This window comes from Solanum verrucosum, unplaced genomic scaffold (assembly GCF_900185275.1).
Source record: "Solanum verrucosum unplaced genomic scaffold, falcon-dt-bn FXZP01000198.1, whole genome shotgun sequence".
NCBI classification, from domain to species: domain Eukaryota; kingdom Viridiplantae; phylum Streptophyta; class Magnoliopsida; order Solanales; family Solanaceae; genus Solanum; species Solanum verrucosum.
In genome coordinates, this window is record NW_026020173.1 from 783,636 (window position 1) to 808,915 (window position 25,280).

General features: G+C 34.7%; 1 protein-coding gene across 1 annotated transcript; it reads left to right on the forward strand.

Annotated features, from left to right (window-relative positions):
- Window positions 1-32: 32 nt before the first annotated feature.
- On the forward strand, window positions 33-24,937 carry LOC125828840 (protein NETWORKED 1A-like). Its single transcript, XM_049508162.1, has 4 exons — window positions 33-499; window positions 15,400-15,623; window positions 18,873-23,068; window positions 23,597-24,937. Exons 1-4 carry the CDS (start codon window positions 33-35, stop codon window positions 24,728-24,730), a joined length of 6,021 nt encoding a protein of 2,006 aa, XP_049364119.1. The 3' UTR covers window positions 24,731-24,937.
- The last annotated feature ends 343 nt before the right edge of the window (window positions 24,938-25,280 follow it).

The window sequence follows — 25,280 nt, forward strand, 5'->3', positions numbered from 1 at the left end:
TGTGAAAGGGGAGGGGAAGAAAGGTAGCAACGATGGTGGTTGCTTGTTGTTGTTGGGTTTCACGAGCTCATGGAGTTGAGGATGTTCGCGATGATTTTTCCGTGTCGATGAGGCGGCGGCGAAAAAGGTTGTTTTGGGGTGGTGATTTCTGGCAATTTGGAGGTGAGTGGTGGTTGTTTGGAGGTGTTTCCGATGTGGTTCACCGGAGTTTCTGGTTGGAGAAGGAAGATGGGTTGAGGGAAGTCAACCAGTGGGGTCGATTTGGGTGTTTTCTTGTGACATTTTGGCTGGAGAAAAGAGCCAGTAAGGGTGGTCTGGTTCGCCGGAGTTGGCGTCTGGTTGTGAGGTGGTTTAAGGATTGTTTTCCGCTGGAGTGGGCTGGTTTCAGGTGGGTTTGGTCGTCGGTCGAAAAGTGGGTGATGGTTGCTGTGAAAATGGAAAAAATTGGATCATTTAGGGGTGGTTGTTTGATGGCTGGACATCAGCGTAGAGATGAGAGGTTGGTCGGAAAAATGGGAAAACAAAGGTTGAAGTTATTGCTTCTTCCTCCCCTATTTTCCCTTTGTTCATCTCTTGGGTTAATTGTTAGAGGGTCGGGCATGGGTTTAAAAATGGGTAACGGCCAACGGGTCATTTTTTTTAAGATTCGGGTTAATTTTAGTTGATTTGGGGCTTTCCGTCTAATGAGGGATATATATGGTGAAATTAGTAACAGCAGGGGTAAAAATAACTTCACTTTAACTGTAAGGGCATAGTCAACCAATAAAACAAAGTTGAAGGGTATTTTTGACCCTTTTCAGAACCTTATTAGATTCCTCCTACATTTATTTAAATTTTCTTATATCAATATTTTAAAAGTAATTACTATATATACTTTGCCTGAAATTTCTTTTCTTTTTCTTTTATGAGATAAATTAAACATAGAAATTTGTAAATTCAATTTATATGTACTTTGAAAATTTAAATATTAAAAATCAAATTAAATATAATACCCCCTCTATTTTTATTTATATGTCGTCCTTATAAAAAATAGATAGTAGTATATTTGTCATTTCACAAAATCAATGCATAAATGACAATATTCTTCCTATTTTACCCATTGAAAGTTATTAGCCTTGAAAATATACATTTGTTCAACATAGAAAAACTAAGTAATTTATTCATGTTCATTGGTTAAATTAGTTAATCAAAGTAAATTAACTCACGTTCATTTATTGAAAACTTGACTTCAAAAGAACACTAAATAAAGGTACAATGATAAACTTACGTAGTTTTTTAAAGACTCTTAAACCTAAAATAATGACATATAAATAGAAACGAAGGGAGTAACAAACTGAAACATTTCTATCATTTTTATTTTAATAGTGAAAATAATAAAAGAGTGCGAACACAACAATACATTAATAAAAAGTCAAGAAAAAATTGCACTAATATTTTTTATGTAAAAAAACCATATATATTTAAATAACCAATTTGATTTTTTGGCTTATGTGATGTCACTATATTAAAAGTATTTGAAACTTTCTAAAGAATGCCACAAATTTCAACAAGTTTGAGTCTTCTCCGCTAGAAAAGTTTTGGCTTGGCTACCAAAAGTTATTATACCTCATCATACATCTTAACAGACCAAATGAAAACATCAAAATAAAAAGAGATAAATGTCAAAAACACATTTAAATTCTTTTTTTTTAGTTTCATATCTAAACTATTGAGAGTGTGAGTTTCATACCTAAACTATCACTTTTTAGTTTGAGAAACACACTTCTCTCTTTTATTCCTCTCTCATCATGGTGTGTGTAATACACTCTCTCTTTTACTTTAAAAAATTGTCACATCACACTCCACATGGACAAAACATTCAACCTTAACAAAAATTAAATAAATTATTAGTACTCCCTCCATTCCATATTAAGTTAATTTTTGAGGCATTTCCCATTTTTCAAATTAACTTAATTGTTTAGTTTTCAAGATTAAGTGTTTTCCAATTTTACCCTTCATTAGTTAGTATTGGAATTAGTGATTAATTAATATTTAGTTATTTTTTAATCATAAATTTGAGATGGTCAGTGATACGGCACCACCCTCTTTTCTACTCTCCCTCTTTGTTTTTTTTCTTCTTTTGATCTGAAAACTATATGCTCTTTTTATGCTTTACCCCATCACTAGATTTATTATCTATGAACTCCAATTAGTGATAAAAGAATAATTGATATCAAATCAAAACACTAAGGAAGTGTTGTACCAGAATTCAAAAGGAGTAAAAAAGGTAAATCCAGCCTCCCTTGTTCATCAAAAAATGGTATATGTCGTCATTGCCATCGCCATTGACCGATTCTCCTATAATGATTTCCCAAATTGAAATTATAGGCTTTTCAAAGGTGTTTCTTTTCTGTTATCATCAAACCCATATAAAAAATAAAAAATAAAAAGAGAGAGTGCATACAAATTGATATAATGACTATCAGCAGCTTTCTACTCCTTACTTAGTGGCCTAGAAAAGTATATTATGATTGTGTTTGGATCGATGATGATTACTTATTATTATTGTAATATTTTTTCGTCCGGATGCCGCCTATGATCTTGTTTTGGCCTCAGGATATATTGATACTTTGATACTGCAGGGTTCTTGGGCCTACAAATTGATCGTTATACCGGGTAGATCGTGCCTATGGGCCAGGTAGAACGTGCCTACGGATCGGGTAGATCGTACCTACAGCTCGGGCAGGCTGTAGTTGTGGAGTAATATATATATTTATATATATTAATGTGTTTTTTTATATATTTTGGATAGGTCGGGGCCCTATCCGTCCAAGTATTGTATTCATAGAGGCTTACAGACTAGTGTGTTGGTTTGTATAGCCTTGTTGTTGGCCTTGTTTGCTGGTCGGATGAATTTTCATAGTTGTTTAATGTGTTGTTTAGACTATACTTGGTTATGGCTTCTATATAGAGATCATGGTGGCTTTGATAGCCCACATAGAATTTATGTATTCCTAGATATAATGTTGATCACGAAAGTCCAAACAGACTTTTGTGCTATCTAGTTATTGTTTTATATGAACTATTGGGAGTAGCTATTTTCTTTTTAAAGTTGTTGACAAACTCATTGTTGGTAGAGGGCTTATTTTTAAGACGGGATATACTTATTTGTTTTCTTGAGTGTGGTTGTCATGCGCCATTAGCAAATGGTTCAGCAGGGTCGGCTCAGGCCTATGTTTTGGCATTAGGTGTCAGTTGCATCCCTCAAGTTTGGGTCATGACAGAGACCTTGATTTTTTTAGTTGACATATATAATTTGAATGACAATAACATACCTAGCGGCTAGCATAATCCTACAAATGAGGTTTGTGAAGGGTGATGTATATATACCTTATGAAGTAAGAATGCAAACAAAAACAAATTTTCAGTGATAAATATAATATAAAGTTTAGAATGATAAAACCTTGTTCAAGAATTTGATAAATTGATATAATGATATCGTAATAGTGTTGTGTTGCTTCAATATAATGATAACTTATTACAATGTTTTAAATTTGAAAGACATAAAAACATTTTTGATCTTGATAAAATACATCAAATTACCCCTGAACTTGGCAACAAAACTTACTTTAGCACTTTAACTACACGGGCATTTAAGTATCCCTCCCCTTTAACAACTTTCAAGTTAATTTAATATCACTCTAACATCACAATACCATTCTTACACTGAAAAGTGCATTACACGTGCGCCACATTAGTGCCACATCAACGGGACATCAGAGCCACGTAAATAATTATATATTTAAATTTTTATTATTATTATTATTATTAAAAGACATCTTTTTGCGTCATAATTATAAAATGTCAAACAATGAATCACCCAAAATTCAAGAAAGTTGCATCAAATTTTTAGTTCTAATGTAGGCACACACCTTGTTGATGAAAGGTGTGGAGCTTGAGGGTATAATTAAATATGTCATTATTAAAAGGAATTAGTATATATTATCGCGTGATGCGCGGATAATATTAGAAAAAGTGATTACATTATACATTATATTTGAACATATATATTATTTGTTTGAGCATATCAAATTTTGTTTCACAGTCATATGTTCATTCAAGTATTCGTAAAAAAGGAATTACTTACTTTTATCTAGTAAAAATGTAAGTCTCATTTTATTTTTTTTCTGGAAGTCAAACTAATATCCAATATCTAATTGTCGTATGTCTGAAAAAAATAGAAGTGTTAAATATCATAGTTTTTAGGTTAAGCAGTTGAGAGCAATTTTTTTGTGCGTGAAAATTTATTATCTTTAACTTAAAATTCAAAGAAAAAATAATTTTTCAATTCATGCTCAAAAATTATCTTTCAATTCATGACAATGTAAGTAAGTATAATCTTCAAATTCAAGAACTATTTTCTGGAAACTGACATTGGAGAAAGTGTAAAAATATAACCATCTCCAAAACTGTAAATTTTTAATATATATCTTATAATTTATTCATATTTTATATTAAAAATAAATAATTAACAATACATGTATAAAAAGGCCCCACATTAAAAAAAAACTAACCACCCACTGATAACTTTTGTGATTTTAATAGAGATAAGTGTCAAAAACACACTCTATCTTCTATTTTTGAGTTTCATATCTAAATTATTGAGAGTGTGAGTTTTATACCTAAACTATCACTTATTAGTTGGAGAAACACACATCTATCTTTTATAACAGTCTCATCATCATGTGTGTAATACACTCCCTCTTTTATTTAAGAAAATTGTCACATCACACTCCACATGGATAAAACATTTTACCTTGACAAAAATTAAATAAATTATTAATATTAGTTAAAATTAAAGATTAAAAAATTATTATCACAAAAAAAATGCAAAATAATTTTCTTACCCCACTCCATCACTTCCTCTCAACGTATCCCCCACACACACACACATTTTTTTAGTTTTTTTTTTTTTGCTTAAATTTCTTTTATAAAATATTTAAAAAAAATTTACAATATCTCCCCCCCCCCCCACCCCCATCAAATATTAATTAAGATATTTTTTATTTAAAAAAAAAAAAATTCTACCTAACCCCCACTTCCAAAAAAATTCTCGCTTTGTGTTAGATATATACATATCAAAAATATTTTTCACTTGCCGCCACAATACTTTTTTTAAATAATTTTTTTATTTATGTTATATTTGCTACACAAGTAGAAAAAAATTCCTAAAAATATATGTACATATCTAACACAAAACGAGAAAAATGTAAAAAAAAAAAAAAAAAAATAGCAATGGATGTTTAAGTAGGGTGGGGTAGAATTTTTATTTTTTAAGAATATAATAATATCATTTTTTTAGGGAATGAATGGGTGGTTTTTTTTTTTTTGGAGGGGGGGAGAGGGAGGAGGTGGGTAAGAAAAATAATTTAAATCTTTTTTGGGGATAGTAATACTTTAATATTTAGTTTTTAATTAATATTAATTATTTATTATTTATTTTTTGTCAAGGTGGAATATTTTATCCATGTGAAATGTTATGTGTCAAGGTTTATTCAAATAAAAGAGAAATTGCATTACACACACCACTGAGGTGTGTTTCTCAAACTAATAAATGATAGTTTTAGTATGAAATTCACACTCTCAATAGTTTAAGTATGAAACTAAAAAATAGGAATAATTTAGGTGTGTTTTTGACACTTATCTCTATTAATTAAATAAAAAATATTCCTCATCTCCCATTCAAATAAAAATAAATTTTATCCTTTTATATCACAAAGAAAAAAAAAGTTATATTACAAAAATTATAAAAAAAATAATGCAGTTTATGTAGTATAGTATTTATAAATTCTTACGTAAATATAAAATTATAATAATAAAAAGAAATGCAAGCAAAATCATTGTACAAAAGAGATTAAATTGCTACAGAGACGGGCATTGAAAACAAATTTCATAATACCGAGTATGTGATTTTCATGTTTCTGATTTTACTTCTTAGAATTTCGCATTTTATTGATGACCAAGGCAACTGGATTGATAACCAGGAACGTCTCCTAAAACATATTGTAGACTACTTTCAAAATATCTACACCACCTCCAATATTGTTTCCAGTGTCCATACCCTGCACCTCAAAAATTACCACATCCTTTACGACGGTCGAGCTTGACAACCCCCTCAAAGATGCGGAGATTTTTAATGCAGTCAACTCTTTCAAACCTTTTAAATCTCCGGGACCGGATGGTTTACATCCTTTCTATTTTCAAGAATTCTGGCATACTATTAGCCCCATAGTGATGAAGTTCATTCATGATATCTTTAACAATCTTGAAGTTTCTCCTACCATTAATCAAACCTATCTTTGTCTAATTTCCAAGACCCAAAATGCTAATAATCTTCATAATTTTAGACCTAAGTCTTTGTAATACTATCTACAAAATTATTTCAAAAATCATCGTTTTTCGGATAAAACCTTCCTGCAAGAAATCATAGGTCCTTATCAATTTAGTTTTTTTAAAAGGCAGACAACACTATTATTATCCAAGAACTGATGAATAAGTTTAAAACTACAAAAGCTTCTACGGGTAACTTCATGCTAAAGCTTGATCTTGAAAAAGCTTTCGACAAATTGGAATGGTCCTTTATTTACCGAGCTTTAGTTTATTTTAAATTTCCCCCTAAAATCTATAAACTCATCATGTATTGCATCTCTTCTTCCTCTATGGCTGTCCTCATAAATGGCATTAACCTTTCCAGAGGAATCCGACAGGGGGACCCTCTTTCCCCTTATCTTTTTATTTTATGTATGGAAATGCTTCCCGACTACATAAATTATCAAGTAGATATAGGTCTCTGGGAAGTGGGATCCCATTAAAATCTCGTCTCGAGGCCCCTATTTTTCGCATCTATTCTACGCAGACGATCTCACTCTCATGGCCAAAGTCAATAATTCCTCTATCCACTCCATGGATCAAAGCATAGACCTTTTATGCCAACTTTCTGGCCAAACAATCAACAAAACTAAATAAAAAATTATTCCTTCGTCAAATTGTAATGCTACTACCATCTCCCACCTCACTTCCACTTTTGGCATTACCCACACCTCTAATTTTGGGAAATATCTCGGTTTCCCTATTCTCAATAATTCCCCAAACCCTCGAGATTTTCTTCACATCGTTGATAGGATGAAGCAAAGTGTCACGATCCGAGTCTACTCCCTGGACGTGGTCGGCACTCGAGAACCATTACTGGTCCCCAAGAAAATCCTCATCCTGGCTGACTATAAGCAAAAGACTAACTCAAGCATATAAAAGCTTAAAACTAAATTAAATTCAATATACTCAACTTTAAAATAATTTGAACAATACTCAATAGATAACTCAGGGTTTGTAAAAACAACTCAAGGAAGATACATACTGAAAATAACTCAACTTTGTCTATCTATGAAGCATCTACTATTACAGAAGCATATCGGGACAAGACCCACGAAATCTCAAAACTACTAATTGTAAGATAAAGGTGAAGTCCTCCGGAATATAAGAAGACACACCAAAGTTGACTAGAACATCCCATGACCTCAACGAAATGCATGTTGATGATCCTGAATACTTGTATCTGCATCATTTCGCATACCAAATGGCTCAGGACATGGAATGTACGAGCATATAAGGGGGATTCTAAAGCATAAACATAAGCTTGAACTGGTGGAATAGAAACATACTTACCTCTTCTCAACTCACTCAACTCAACTCGAATCAAAGGAACATAGTCCAACTCAATGAAACTTTGTGAAATAAGGCTCAACTCAATAATAAGATACTCGACTTTGGGTACTCAACTCTAGATACTCAACTCAATATAGAGCAACAATACATATGTAATATATGGAAAGCTTTCAAAACAGTAGAAAGCAACTCAGTTTGTATGCAAGGATACAAGATAAACTCTGCTTGTATATGAAAATACAAAGTAACTAAGTGTATATAAGAATACAAAATATCTTTGTGGGAGTTTCTCTAACCGACAACATCACTATGAGTTATGTGATGATACAACGTCTTGCCTCACGCTGTCAGGGCCGTCCTATACTTTGTCGAGGTATAAAACCTGCTACTAAGTGGATCCACTAGTCTATGCTAAAAGCATTAAGGAATTATCTAAAAAGTATGACAATTTCTAGCCACGCTGGCTATATGGTTTATGGGGGTTGTGAGTTATCTGAACTCTCCCCCATATTGGTGTTCAATACTACTCCCAAAATATAACTAGCTCATATGTTTAAAAACATAACTCTTTCTGTGTTTTGAGAATATTACTCAAAAATCTTTCTCTTAAAAGAGATGATACTCAAACTGCTCAAAACTCTTTTGGAAATCTTAGTTTCCTCTCATCTTAAATGTAAAAACATTTACTCTTGGGAGTACTTAGTTTCCATATATCATTTTAAAGAAAATGAACTCAACTCTACTATTCCTCAACTCAGTGCTCAAGTCTTTAAAACAAGTTTTAAAATAATTTGTAAAAAGACTTCTTAAAATAGGTTTCATGCCGAATTATGGACGTGAACGACTCAATTCAAGGTTTTCAATAACCATGCATAAAAATCAACACTTGGAACTCAACAACTCCAGAACTCAAGGAGTTAATGATACTACTCATCTCAAGAATGTTCGACTCAGAGGGTTCATGCGGAATTATGGGAATGAACTACTCAACTCAAGGACTCAATGATACCTCTCATCTCAAGATTGCTCAACTCATGGGGTTCATGCGGAATTATGGGCATGAACTACTCAACTTAAGGACCTTCATGGGTAACATGTAGTAGCCCCATGATTAGGAATATAATCCCAAAATGATTAGGAACTCAATACTCAAGACTTAGAATTATCGAAGATGCTACTCCTTTCGAAGATACTCAATGTATGGAGTTCATGCAAAATTTATGAGCATGAACGACTCAACTGAAGGGTCTAAAGAACGTTATGGAACTCATGTATACGACTCTTCTCATTCTCATACTTACTTCTTCAAAACTTAACTCAAAATCGATAGTTGATCTCAAAAGATTCACAATCAAACTCAAAGATTTTCTTGAACTCTACTCTTAACTTTTTCTTGAATTTGAATTATGAATTCAAGAGTTATGATTCATGATATGAAGGATCTCGTGATGATAAGGTAGACTCATGAACACATTCTCCTCATTCTCATACGCACTTGCTCGAGTCTTGAAACAAATTATTAGAAATCGTAGAAGACTCCTCAAAAAGACTCAAAGGAACTTTCTCAAAATGTTTGAAAGAACTCTCAAGACTTTAACTCTTAGCTCTACCTTGAATTCAAGGTTATTATTTGTGATAGGAAAGATATCGTGATGATTAAATGAGTTTTAGATAGTTAATAATGAGAAACAGTTGAAAAACACTATCTGGGGAGCAAGTCCGCGACGTAGAGATGAATTATAATATTTGGTCGAAATAATTTTTGACAGTGGAGTCCGCATTCTCTCTTCGACGTGGAGAGGCAAGTTTCACTCTGAAGGAACAGGCCCGCGTCTACTTTGTTTCTGTCTGACTTTTTCTTACTCGTTTTTCGACCCTAATTCGTCTAGAATCGAATGGCTTCTTTCCCAATCACTTAGATTTGAATACTCAACTTATGTACAAGATAATATACTCCAAACCACCCTCAATTCACTAAATTTTTATCTCAAGAACTCATCAAACCCATCCTAATTCAAGAACGAAAGCAACTCAAGAACACTAATCAAGAACATCAAACCTTCAACTTTCTAGGACGAAATTACGCTGAAAATAACATGATTGGCGCGTGGGCGAATGAACCCAATGCTATGTGAACTCACATACCTCTTAGGGATCAACCCTTTGGCAAAACTCCGCAAGAAAACTAAAGAATCTTGACAAACGCCTTGGACCTCTCCTCTTTTCTCTTTTTGAACTTTCTTCTAAAACCCTAAGCGTAGATTAGGATTATAAAACTGAACCAAATCAGTTTAGACTCCTAAAACCTTACTAAAAATGAATTAAATCTGATTGGGTAAGGAAAAGATCAAAATACCCCTCATATTTTCGGACAACTTTACTTAAATGGACAGGCTGACTTCAAAAGAGAATATCTCACGAACTCTAAACTTAGCAAACTCGGTGGCTTTGGAAAGATAACTCAAAGACCTTTCATTTGATATCTTATGGGCCACCTAACTCATCATGTACTGAAAGTTATGGTCATTTGAAGTTGACCGAAAACTTAAAGGAACCTAGGAATGACTTGAATGAATTTTCTTTAGTTCTTTTTGGAACTCAAGGTGCTACATTCGGTGACCTTAACACTTAAGAAAAAAATTAAATTCCTCGGTAAAATCCTACTCACAACGAAAGATGGTTCGAGTCTTAGTTCAAAAAAATTCTGGGTTGTTACACAAAGACTTGCCGATTGAAAAATTAATTTCCTCACCTTGGCAGGTAGAACTACTCTAGTGCAATCCACTGTGAATTCCATTTCCAACTACCCTATGCAATACTTTAAGCTCCCCCAGAAAATTCTATACTTTATAAATAAGATCCAACGAGACTTCATTTGGGGTAGTTCTCATCGTAAGAAAAAGATGCACTATTTAAGTTGGAAAACCATTACCACTCCAAAACATCTAGGTGGTTTAGGTCTTCGTGATGCCACTTCCAAAAATAAATCCATTCTTTCGGAACTAGCCTGGAGAATGTTCCGACTTCCCCGTGGACAAAGTCATGTCGTAACAACTTGTGTATTAATCCTGCTCACACCTCTTTTACATGGAAAAATCTCATGATAGGCTGGAAGTATTGTGCTAGAGGAGTTAGATGGTTCATTGCTAATGGAGAAAGTATGAACATATGGGATTTCAACTGGATATATCCTTCAACTAATCTTAGATCTCTCATTAAAGGTCCAATCCCTATTTCACCGGTGGAATCTCGATCGACACTTGTTCTTTCGTATTCCCTCCGGCTATCCTTCATGCCATTCACTCTATCTCGACTTTTCCAACTCGATACTCCCATCTGGTCTCTCACTAATACAGACAAATTCTTCGTCTACCAAATAATCGATCCTCCTAACCCTACAAACCATGTTAAGGATTTTCAATGTATATGGCAACTCAATACTCTACCAAAGATCAAGTTATTCTACTTTTGGATGTGCTACCTGCATGACCGAATCCCTTCAGTTTACTACCTTCACAAACTTCAAATCATTCCCACAAATATCTGTAATGCCAATACAGAAACCACCAAACATATTTTCGTTGACTGCATTATTGCTCAGAATTTCTGGAACCAACGTACATCCCCTACTAATAACATCCGCAACAATGTCGTCGACATGCTTCTGACCTTTAAAAACCTCAACCATACCTTTGCCAATCAGCTTCTCCATTGGGAGATCTTCTTCCCTTAGCTTTTGCCATTTGGCATATCTGGTTAAATCGAAATAATAATATATTATTTAACAACTCCAGCAGCTCAATTTCTATCCCCATAGTTATAATATGCTTTTACTGGCAAATCCATCTCTTCCCCCCCCCCTTCGGAAAAGATCACTATTCATGTTAATAGTTCGCTGGAAACCTCCTCCCCACGGTCACTACAAGCTTAATTTTGATGGCTCCTTCTCTTCACCAGCACTGGTTGGTGGGGTCATCTGCGAAGAACATGGAAATTAGAAGATGGGATTCCACCAACAACATCAAGGTTTCAATGGAAATATTTGCACTGCTTAGAGGCATTGAGTTCCACAATCTTGTTTTCATTTCCGCTGGCAATCGAAAGTGATCCTACAGAGGTAATTACTCTTCTAACTGATAACTCAAATCCAATTAATGTATGACTCTCTCCTCTCTTCAGCTGGTATATATGTAGGTACTGACTGAAGCAAAATCCCCCTATCAACCATAACTTCAGAGATGGTTAAGGTGGCCCATCACTTGGATAATATAATGAAGCAAGAACTACTAATAACTTTGTAATATTTTCTACTCTCCCTGCTGGGGTAACTTCTAGCATGACATCAGATGTAGCAGGACACATTAGTATTAAACGAGTGTCCTTTGTAGCTTGTATTAACCTAGCTAGCTAAATTAGGGAATTATATTATCCCAACTGTATCCGCTACTTAAGTTATTATTATTATATATCCTTTCCCACCAAAAACAAATGGTTTGTTACTTCTTTTTTATATCTTGGCAAAATAAGTAGTACTAACTTTTGTCATGTTTAAAAATATGCTGACGTGACCAAAAAAAATTAAATACACGTCTTTAATTATATTTTTTGTCACCTCAGCTTTTAGATGGAATTAAGTTCATTTGAAAGTTGTTAAGGGAGGGGTATCTAAATGTGCATGTAGTTAAAGTGCTAAAATAAATTTTGTCGTCAAGTTCAGAGGGTGATTTGATGTATTTTCTCTTTAATTTTTTTTATAAACAACCCACAATAGATTCGGTATAATGTAAAAATGAAAAAAAGAAAAGAATAAGAAAATGGAAATATATGAATAATAGTATGAGTTCATATTACTCTTCAGAATATAAATAAGTGAACAAAATAGATCGTCACATAAGAAAGAATACTATAGTCATCACTAAATCAATGACTTGGAGACCCAAAAATTGAGACCCCAAGTCATTGTTTTAGTGACCTTATGGTCAAGAAGACCCTGGATCGTGCTTATTGGATCGAAACCGGGTCAACCCGGCCAAGTTGACAAGTTTAATAAAAAGTTGTGGATCTTACTTCTAGATTGGATCTATGTAGATTGTTCACATTTAATTCATAATCATAGTAGACACCTAGACATGAATGAAGAGGAATGATTAAAGAAGGGAAAAAAGATGAAATAAAACCCCAAAAAAGAATATTTTGAGATCTCAAACGTGGTCTAAACCATTTTGGTACTACTGTAGAGGAGGGACAACATCGCACTGTGTAATCATTTTTCAGAAATTCAATTATTATTTTTCCTATGTTTAACTCTTTCGGTCCCAATGCCCATTCTTAAAACTACACATTAAAAAATAATGATTACTTAACCTTTATTAATGTCGTTTATACACATTTTATTATTTTACTATAGGGGTGTGTTTGGTATGAAGGAAAATGTTTTCTTGGAAAACAAGTAGATTTTTTATTTATTTTCTCATGTTTGGTTGGTGAGTAGAAAATAGTTTTCGGAAAAGATTTTTAGTGTTTGATTTATGAATGAAAAATGTTTTTGAGAAATATCTTTTATTCTTACTAGAGTAGAAAATAATTTTTGAAATTGAAAATATTTTTTAAAAACAAACTTAATTTTTTTTTTGGGTGGGCTGGAGGGGTGGGGGGTGGGGGTCGAGGATAGGGGTGAAAAAAATGAAATTTTGAAGTTGAAAATATTTTTTAAAAACAAACTTATATTTTTTTTGGGGGTGTGGGGGGGGGGGGTGGGGGGAGGGTCGAGGGTAGGGGCGAAAAAATAAGAATTTGAAGTAGAAAATATTTTTTTAAAACAAACTTAAATTATTTTTTTGAAGGGGGTGGGGGTAAAAAAAATAACAAATTGAAATTAGAAATATCTTTTAAAAACAACTTTTAATATTATTTTTTTGGGAGAGGGGGTGGTGGTAGGGGGCTGGGGTAGGGGTGAGGGTGGGGTAAAAATATTGAAGTTAAAAATATTTTTTAAAAACAAGCTTTAAATTATTTTTTTGGGGGGTCGTGGTTAGGGGGCTGGTTTAACTTTTGAGGGTAGGGACAAAATAAATTGATTTTTTCAACAAAAAAAATTGTAATTTGAAGTTGGAAGAGAGTTTTGAAAAGTGTTTTCCTTAAGTTTTGAAAGAAAGTCATTTTCCTTAAATTTGAGGAAAATAAGTTGATTTGGAAAACATTTTCCACAACATATAACCCAATCAAATATGAGAAAATTGAAAAATATTTTCCTTCATACCAAACACACCCTAGTTAATTACAATACTCACTCTAGTTCATATTAAGTGAATTGTTAGACATGTTACATCTTTTAAGAAAAATATTTAAGGAGATAAAATGCTACTTTCACTATTACCTTTTTTATTATTCCCAAGTTATTCAAAGTTAGGATTGTCATTATATGAACGGTTAAATAAAAATAAATTCCAACAATTTTCTTGAAATTAAATAATTTACTTATTTTGAACTATAAAAAAGTTGAAATAATTTAATATGGAATAGAGTGAGCGTCACCCAAAAATTACTCCTTCCGTTCTTATTTACTTGTCAAATATTTCCTAATTTGATTTTTGTTTTTACTAGTCATTTTTTAACAAATCAAGGAAGGACAATTTTCTTATTATACCTTCAATTTATTAAAATTAAGTTAATATCTTTGAAAAATATAGTGAGTAAATATATTTGGGACCCTATTGATTAATAAAGTTAAAATAGTAAACTCACTGCACCAATTTTTTTTTTTAATAGATGTGTGAGGTCAAAATTTGATAAGTAAAAAGTGGCTATATATTAGTTGTTTTGTTTTAGAATATTTGAAAATTTGTACAAGTCAAAAGTTTGCTAAGGACAGGTTCAAACAAACTTGCTTTTTTTTTTCTTGTTTGAATTGATTTGGGCGTGCAAATAGCTAATGTTGAAATCTTCGTATTCCGGAACTACCCCTCTCCTCTCTTTGTCAATTTAGTCAACAACATTTAATGGTGCATTTGACATTGTTTCCACTTTAAGCACATTGGGAGTATTGAAGAATAAGAATGCAGAGGAGGCAATGAAGCAGTGAACCCCATTGCTGCTGAGCTGATCAGATTCAGTATTTTCGTAAGCTTCAATTCATTTTGTTTTGATGTCCATTTGAAGGTCAATGATAATTTTAAAATAGATTTCTTTGTTTGATCCAAAGGATTTGCAAATTCCATTGGCTTTGGGCTTTGACATTGGATAGGAGTAGAGTATTACTACTTGATAAAAAGTGTGTGTGTTTTTCCTCATTTGTGATTGTGATGCTTGTTGTCAATGCTGGTATATACATTACTCCATCTCACATCTGTCCCATTTTGTATGAATTAGTTTGATTTGACGAAAGAAAAAAAAGACTTTTGAAACTTGTGATCTAAAATAAGTAATAGATATTTGTGTGATTATAAATCAAATGTTACTTAATATAGAAATGTGTCATTATTTTTTTTAAACCGACTAAAAAAAAAAGTAAATCATATAAATTGAGACAAGGGGAGCATTAATTACACTTGCCTCAGCGAAACTGATAACACTTGCATATATTTTCAGAAGAACTACAGAATTATAGAAGCAGAGCAGGTATGCTGCAAAGCTAAGTTTATATTGTTATCTATGGGTTATAGTTATTACTTCTAAATTGTTTCTTTCTATTATTTTCAGTTGCCTATGTGAGAGAGCCAAAGCTGCAACACTGGCGTGGATTGATAATTTCTTGTACTGGTTCAAAGACCAGGATTTTGCAAGGACAAAACCTGTTGCCATTTTGTTCTTTGCTGGAGTCAAGGCCACCTTGCTACATTCTGAAACCAAACGCTTATACTCTTCGTGGTGGGATACTGGCCATATTCCAAATAACTCAAAATGGCTTCAACATAATCTTACTGGTGAGTGCTGAGGGATCAAAACCTTTCTTCTTCTAATGGCTATACATGAATAGATTTGCTTTCCCTGTTGGATCTTCCTTAGACTTCAACCCTCTTATTTACCGCTTTCTTTCAATATTATATGATTCTTGTCATTTTGATGTTAAGCTTTTACTCCGATTAATGGATGATGGTATATCTTCTGGTTTTACAAAAACTTAGTAAATCTGCATTGCACTGACATAAAATGTGTGTATGCAATTTGTGCTTGTGAGTCTATTACCAGCATGTGGTATGAACTAGAGTATGATTAGTTTGCCAATCAAGAGGTCACATGATTGAATATGCATACATCTGCTGTTCCATTACCATATAAAGTTATATCTTTACTTTAGACTATCGGATAAGTTGATACTCGTATCTGGAGCGGTTACACTTCTTCCTGTTTTCCTTTTCCTCTCTTCTCTGCATTACATACATTGTGATACAAGGATAGATAATCTGCTTTGGATCTCAGATTTTCCGTTGTCCTCTTTTCCGAACTAGAAACCATATAATTATATTGATTTTGATGATTTCATCTTCATGCTTTAGGATCAATGAACTATTGTGATAATCATTTCTTAAAAATCCGCTGCAGATTGGGAATTCCATTGGAATGGTTCCTGAAAATTCTGTGTTTCACATCTTAGGTTGAGTGATTCGAGCGACCTCAGAGGCAGTTTCACTTACCAATGAATAGAGAGGCAGTTGGACATACCAATCATCAAAATATCTGGTTTTAGGGGGTTAATGTAAAAACTGGAACATAGATAGGAAATTCTCTAGACAGGAGAAATCAATTCAATGCATTATTAGTAAAGGAATTGCTATGCTGACTCCACAAGAGACTGCATTATTAATGGACGCTCCTTTTGCAGATCCATCACATCCATACATATTATTACAACCACCCTTGCTATCCCCAACAAGCTCCCTTGTGCATTCAAAACCAAATCTACTTACCAACTACTTAGACATCTTCCTTTATGTGGATATCTTATAAATGGTGTAAGAGATTATATGCACAATAGCCGGTGGCGGAGCTAGGTGGGGGATCATGGCTTAGACGAACTCACTAGCTTTTTCATAGATTCTGTATTTGTATTAGAAAATTAAACAAATATATGTGTATATTCACTTGTGAACCCCTGACAAAATTGATTGACAACTTAGTGATAAGGAAGCGGCGGTGAAACTGCCTTTCACACTAGTATTATGGGTTCAAACCCCACAAGGAAGCATGTTTTGCAATATTTTTCTCTTCTATCCTAAACTTTAGAACCCAAACTCCCAATTCTGGCTCTGCCTCTGGCAATAGCTACTTATTCTATAAACTAAATCTGTTCAAGTTCATCACTGTTATGTTACACACAAATCTGTTGAGAAGGAGCAGAAAATGACGATGTAGAGGTGAACAGTAGTTGAGAAGCCGGTAGCTTTAGGCTTACATTTTTGTCTTCTACCCATATTCTCGTTAGTCTTCTAGCTGTAACTACTATGCCTCAATCCCAAGTTAAGTTGCAGCCAGCTATATGAATTTTCTCTATCTATGTCAGACAATTTAGACATGTTTCAGACCAATTAATATTTAAGAAAATTTAGGTTCTCTAGCACTATGAGTTCTCTACAGTTTCTACTGACATACAGATCTCTACAAGACTAGAAGACTCCTTGCAAACAAACATTCAACCTAAAGTTCTTCTGTGGTGTCCTATTTTTCGCTTAGCTGTCGTAAATTTCAAGAAATTATTGGTCATTTGAGACAACTTCGTTACATGTGATTTTAGGTCTCTACCTCTTCCTCTTTTTGATACCTTTAATCACCATGATCTCATACTTGTGGACGGGTGCCTTTGGAAGTCAATGTACGATATGACGAAAACATCTCAAGTGACTTCTCTTATTTTATCTTCTATATTGCTACTTTCACCTTCTATCATCTCTAATCTTCTATGACCATACAGCTATCTTATTATCCACATTTCCGCTGTACTCGTGTTTTTGTGGATATGTTGGACCTTAGTGGCCCAAGATTAATTCCATACAACATTATCAGTCTTACAACCATCTATGGAACTTGCCTTGTATCCTCTCATGGAATAACACTCTAGTAGGACTTCTCTATTTTAACAATGCTATTTTGATTCTATATGTCACAGTTTCATCTATATGTCATTCTCCTAAGACAACGATATTAAGTATCTGAATTATTTGCATTAGCACCACATTCGTGTCTAATCACACATCATCTTCACTCTTCTTTATGCTGCCCGAATTCACAATGATTCTTCCCACTACTACTTCTCCTAAACTCTTAGGGCAATTTTGGCTAAGCTTCCAGGATCTGCTTTTTCTGAAAAATCCTTCTTGGTATAAGTACTTTAGAGCTGCATAAATTTGAGTTTGACCACACAGTTTTGAAGCACTTCTGTTTCCGAAACCTACCAGCCATAAATTTAAACTATATCTCTGTCACTTTTGTAGTGTCGCTAAGTTTACTCTCTATTACTCTTTCCCGAAAGTTCATTGTAGGACTCATATTTAATGCTACGATTAGGGGTGTCAAAAATGAACCCAAACATAGGTAACCCGCCCATAATTTTAAGGGTTGGGCTCAAGATAATTTGGATTTTGGATTGGGTTCAATCTCAACCCATTCAAGCCTAACCCATTTTAAGAGAATCCTCAATTGAGCCCAATTCAATCTCCAATTTCAACCTGTTTTAAAACTCTTTACTAAGATATGTTCCTATATTAAATGTATGAATTATTATATATTTAACATCTTTAGGATTTATCTATCCATTTGGTACTTTTAAAAAAAAAAAAAAAATCTTTAGCGGAAATTCGAATTGTGATTATAAAAGTTAAATATCACTATGTTAAAATTATTGAGATTAATCTGGTCAAATTGGGCGGGTCAAGACCCAACCCGTTTTTAGTCCATTTGAACCCAACCCATTTGAGCCCAAAGTAAACTTGGGCGGGTCAAGACCCAACCCGATTTCTATCTCCAACCCATTTTAATATCTCCAATTTCAACCCAACCCACCCATTTGACAACCCTAGCTACGATAGTTCACACAACATTGAATATCTCATTACATGGTCTTCTATTTGTAGTAGTTTTTTTCTAATCTATAAGTTTCTTCTCATGCACTTTTTTTCTCTTTTTTCTAAAATCTCATAGGAAACTTAACTGATGTTGCTTGTATCTTATTTCAACAGAAATGGATGCTAAAGTAAAGGCAATGTTCAAGATCATTGAAGAAGATGCAGATTCATTTACAAGAAGGGCTGAAATGTATTACAAGAGAAGGCCTGAGCTAATGAAGCTAATTGAGGAGCTCTACAGGGCATACCGGGCACTAGCAGAAAGATATGATCATGTAATTGGGGAGCTCAGGCAGGCCCAAAAAACCATGTCAGAGGCATTTCCCGACCAACTACCTTTTCTACTGGCTGAAGATTCACCCATGAGATCTTCCACACAAGTTACTGAACCACATACTCCAGAAATATTGTGCCTTAGTGCATCGTCTGATACACATGAATTTCATCAGTCCACTACGGGTTTAATACCATCTAGTATACATGCTGCTCAGAAGATTGGATCTCATAATGGTGATTCTAATAAGGGAACAAGTGACTGGGGCTTAAAACAGTTGCTTGAGATGCTTGGGGCAGGAGAAGAAATGCTAAAGAACACAAAGTTCCTCGAAGGAAAATTGAGTAAAGGATTGAACAGAAACACAGAAGAAAAGAAAAAATGTTTGCATAATAAAGTATCTGAATTGTCAGATGAGAATGGGAATATCAATTCCAAGATCCTCACTCTCGCTGAGTCGGAGCACGCTGATCAAGCTGAAGCTGAAGTTCAAAACCTAAAGGAAATCCTAGCTGTCATGCAAGCAGAAAAAGAAACTATCGTCATTCGGTATCAGCAATGCATGGATCAGTTATATGCTGCAGAGAGGGAACTCAATAGCGTACAGAAGGACTCCGTGAAGTTCTGTGAACAAGCTAGCAGAGCTGAAAATGAAATTCAGAAGATGAAGGAATCCCTTATCAAATTAGAGGCTGAACGAGATGCTGATTTGAGCAAACACAACAAGTGTCTGGAAAGGATATCTAATATGGAAGTTACAGCTTCTCAAGCACTTGAAGACACAAAAGAACTAAAAAAGAGAGCAATTAAGGCAGAAACCGAAGCTCAGAATATTAGGAATGACATCTCTAATTTAGAGTCTGAAAAGTATGCTGTCCTTCATGAGTATAAGCTAAGAATGGTAAACATATCTGACCTTGAGGAAAAACTCTTGGTGGCTCAGGAAGAATCCAGAATGCTTATGGAGATAACTGATAAAGCTGAAGCTGAGATCAACAAACTGAAAATTGTTCTGATGGAACTAATTGAAGAGAAAGAAGCTGCTGCTGGTGACTATAAACATTGTCTGGACAGAATATCAAACCTTGAGAATGAGCTAGCTTGTTCCCAAGAGGATATAAAGTGCCTGAATGGTGAGATTTCAATAGGAGCTGCAAAGCTTAAAGATACTGAAGACAAGTGTGTTGTGCTGGAGATATCAAAGCATTCATTGTACCTAGAGATAGATAATTTGGCAAAGAAGATTGCAATGAAAGATCAAGAACTCTATGAGAAGCAGAGGGAATTAGAGAAACTTCAAACTGATTTGCAAAATGAGCACTTAAGCCATGCACAAGTTGAAGCAACTCTTCAGGCTCTGCAACACTTGCACTGTCAATCGCAAGAAGAGCAGAGAGCTCTGGCCATGGAGCTCAGAAATAGTCTTGAGCTGTTGAAGGAAGTGGAAGCATACAAAAGTAGTTTGAAAGGTGAACTTAAGCGAGTGACGGATGAAAACCATAGCCTGAATGAACTGAAATTTTCCTCAAGCAATTCGATCGAGAAGCTGGAGAATGAAATCCTTAGCTTGAGGAAGATGGAGGAGAAACTTGAAGTGGAGGTTGCACAACAAGTTGGACTAAGTAGCAACCTTCAACAAGATATTGCATGTTTGAAAGAGGAAATCAAGGACCTGAACAGGAGCTACCAAGCTTTATTAGAGAAAGTGAAGGCGGCAGGTATAAGCCCTGAATGTGTCGACTCTTCGATAAAGAGCTTGCAGGAAGAGAACTCCAACCTCAGGATAATCTGTGAGAACACCAAATGCGAGAAAGAAGTCCTCCACAAGAAGTTGGAGGACGTTCATGAACTTTTGAAGAAGAAGGCTGTTCTGGAGAGTTCCCTCTCAGGTGTAACTGGTGAGTTGCAGGGATCGCAGGAAAAGGTGAAAGCATTGCAAGAGTCTTGTCAAATTCTCAATGGAGAAAAATCCATTCTTGTTGCTGAGAAAGCCGCTTTACTCTCTCAGTTGCAAATTATAACTGAGAAAATGCAGAAACTCCTGGAGAAAAATGCTATGCTCGAGAACTCTCTTTTGGGTGCAAAAGTTGAACTTGTAGGTCTAACTGAAAAAGCAAATAGTTTTGAAGAGATATGTCAATTGCTGAAGACAAGAGTTAAGGAATCGGAAGAGAAGTATGCTTGCCTAGAGAAGGATAAACAAGCAGAACAGCTACAACTTGAAGAACTTAGAGTTTCTGTTGAAATGGAGAAACAAGAAAAGATCAACTTTATGCATCAGAGTGAAACCCGATTAATTTATATGGAAAACCATATCCATCACCTACAGGAAGAGAGTAAGTGGAGGAAGAAAGAGTTTGAAGAAGAACTCGACAAAGCTTTAAAATCCCAGTTTGAAATTTTCATCCTGCAAAAATTTATGCAAGATATGGAAGAAAAGAATTTTTCTCTGTTGATTGAATGCCAGAAACATATTGAGACATCAAAATTGTCTGACAAACTGATTATAGAGTTAGAAGATCACAACCTGAAACAGCAGGTTGAAGCAGACCTTTTAGTACATGAGATTGAAAGGTTGAGAATGGGGATATATCAAGTTTTCAAGGCCCTTGGAAATGATTCTGACTTTGTGTCTGAAGGAAAGGTGGAAAATGAACAAACTTTCCTGCATTGTTTATTGCGCAGTGTTGAGGATCTGAAACGTGCACTCAGAATGTTCGAGTATGATAAGCAACAGTTGTTGATTGAAAACTCAGCTCTTCTAACTACGCATGCTCAGCTGAAATCAGAGGGCCTGGAATTGGAGTCAATGAAGAAATCTATAGAGGAGGAGCTTAATATCGTGGCAGAGAAGCTGGTTACAGTGCAGAAACACAACCATTGCCTACTAGAAATGAACAAGAAATTACAGTCAGAAATGAGCAACAGTACTCAGCTAAATGCCATACTTGAGGTGGAGGTTCGGACTGTCTGTCTCAAGCATGGTGAGTTGCAGAAAGCTTACTTTGAATTACAAAAGAAATACTCTCAAGTACTTCATCAGAACGAGACATTGTTGACAAAAATCTCAGAGATCAAGGAGGAGAAATGGATAGTGGAGCAGGAAAATGATGTTTTTCTACTTGAGACACTGGCGCTGGGTAATTTCTCTACCATTTTGAAGAGTTATGGTAGTGAAAGAACTGCTGAGCTAAAGTCAATTTTTGAAGATATGCGCAAACTTCATGGTGTTATGCTTGACTTTGAGAAGGAGATGGATGTATTGAATGGGAAGCTGGAGATGAAGGAAACTGAAAACTTACTCCTGAAGAAATCAGTTGAAAGGTTACAAGAAGAGCTCCATGGGGTGAGGGAATCTAATGATCATCGCAAGTTGGAAATGTCAACTGGAAAAGAACTTCAGGGTAAGCAGGAAATTCAGCTTTTTGAAGCAGAACAGAGCTTTAAAGTATCTGAAAAATTGAACTCAGAATTGCATAGGGCTCTGGATGTACTAAAGACTGACTGTCTAGAATCCTCGAAGTTGAATGAAGATCTAGAAAAGAAGATATTTGAAATGTTGAGAGATAATACCACTCAGAACAAGGAAATTGAATCTCTTCAAGAAGCGAACACGAATTTGGTGGTTGAATTAGGAAAATTGCATGAAGAAATTGAAGAGCAGCGAATCAGAGAATACTGCCTAAGTTCAGAGCTCCAAGAGAAAGACTATGAATTTGGACTATGGGAGGCAGAGGCAGCAACATTTTATTTCGATTTGCAGATTTCCTCCACACGAGAAGCATTAATGGAAAACAAGATGGATGAGTTAACCGAGATTTACGGGAGACTCGAGAATGAAAATGCTTCCAAAAGTTTGGAGATTGAACATATGAAAATGTTAATCAATTTAATGGAGAGTGAAATTGGAGAACAGAAGTCACAGTTACATGCATATGCTCCTGTAATAGCCTCTTTAAGGAATGATGTGGTATCGCTTGAGCATAATGTGCTCCTCCAGACGAGCCTTAAGCTAGCTGGCTCTCAGGAACCAAAGGTAATGTACTTTCTTATAATAAGTGATATACATGTCTCTGTATTATCCTGCTTACTGAAAATTGGGCCTGAATGTTACTCAAGCCTTTTGCATTTTTACATGGCCTTAGCTTTAGAACGTCAATCAGTGTTTTGATCGGAATTAACATGGCATATGTTTGCTATTACTTTAAATACTATTGTTATTCAGGATTTTCTTTGAAGTTCTTCCTCTTGAGGATTCATTCTCTCAGAACTATTTCCAGTGTCTGGCATTTCTTAGGACTAGACTGACTTGTTTCTTGCTTTGGTCTCATGACCTGCATCTAGATTGTGAAAGGATATCTAGTTCAAAAGTATTAATTTTACACTGGTTTGATATTTCCTAATTTACTTGTAAGTATAATATTGTATGGACTTGAGTTTAAAATTAAAGCAAAAGAATATGAAGGTCATTCCCAGCTGTGTTTTTACCTAGACATAAAAGTGGAGAACTTGGGATCAGCTGCAATTTTGTGTTGAAATTTCTTCTTCTTGCATATATTTGCAGTGTGTTGACATTGAGGTTCATCCAGATGAAAGTGGATTTGTAAATCTGATAGAAAATCAATCGGTCATGACAAAAGACATTCAAGATCTGCAGGAGCTCAGAGATAGGATTAAAGCAGTTGCCAAAGTAGTGAAAGAGAGGAACAAGCCTATTTTACAGGTATCTTCATACAACAAGATACGTCGAGATAGTGCTGAAAGTGAAGTTGAGGAATTAAAATCTCGGCATAGCTTTGATCTAGAAAAAGATGAGCATATAGAAAGGAGGAGTCCAAGGAATGAGTATGGTGAAGGTCATAACAGGCGAAAAACCAAGCCTAAATCCTTTGACGTCCAAAAGAGGATACTGATGAAAGATATACCACTTGATCATGTTTCTGATGGCTCACTACAAAGAATTAGAACAAGAGGTTCTTCTGATGTTGACGGAGCAGATGATCAGATGCTTGAGCTATGGGAAACCATAGAGGAAGGTAGTCCCAGTAAAATTATGAAGGAACGGGCAAATCATCCACCAACAGAATCAGAGGTGGAGAAGGAGTTTGGTGTTGATAAGTTAATGAACTCCTTTGATGCAAGTGTTGAAACAAATAAGCAGATTCTGGACCGGCTTTCCTCTGATGCAGAGAAATTGATTAGTCTTCAAATGACTGTTGATAACATGAGAAGGAAATTGGATAAGAAAAGAAAGGCTAGGAAAGACAAAAATGTTGATTTTGTAGCAGCACAAGAACAGTTACAAGAAGTTGAATTAACAATTGTGCAGCTGGTGAATTTGAATGGCCATTTGATGAAGAATACAGAAGAAAGCACACATTTCACAGGAAGCACTTCGACATATTCAAAAGAGTTGTTGAATATCAGGGGACAGAGAGTTTCAGAAGAGGCAAGAAAGGGGTCCGAGAAGATTGGACATGTACAATTGGAGGTTCAAAAACTTGAGTGCATGTTACTGAAACCGGGGGATGAAAAGAAAAGTATTGTCAGAAGCAGATTTTACACAAGTATTGCATTGAAGAAGTTGATTCATATTGGGAAGAGAAATAGTGAAAAGGAAAAAAAGGCCCATCTTTGTGGATGCTTTACACCTTACAGTAGTAGCAGCAACAACAGTAGTAATAGATATCACATCTGAAATGCTTCAGATGTTCCAAGATATTTTACTGTTTGTGTCGTTTCTTCTGTAGTACGAAACTGGAAAACTGATACGCATTCAGTTTTAGCCCTTTAGATGAATCATAACAGTTAGATTGGAGTATTTTTGTTGTTTAACTCAGTTTTGACTATTTTAGTAACAACAATACTTTCTGGATTTGTAATTTAAGCTTTCTAGTTATTGGTAGCCAATTTAGGTGTTTAACAGTGAAACTATCTTCATCTTCATCTTGTGTATGTAGAGTTTCTGCAAAAGCACCAAGTTTCAATAGTCAAGCTACTCAAATCTCCTTCTCTAACCAACATTTGCTTATTTTGTATTTATTAGTACTACTTCTTGATGTCAAACATATTCACCAATCAACCTACTTTTATCTCATTTTGACCTCTATTATATATGACCACATCTGTATTTCATATTGTAAATCATCAAACTGATTACATTGAAGTAGATAATAATTTAGCAAGGGAATTTGGGCTGGAATAGCTCCATCACATAATATTTTGGAGTTTCTAGTTGAAAAGAATAA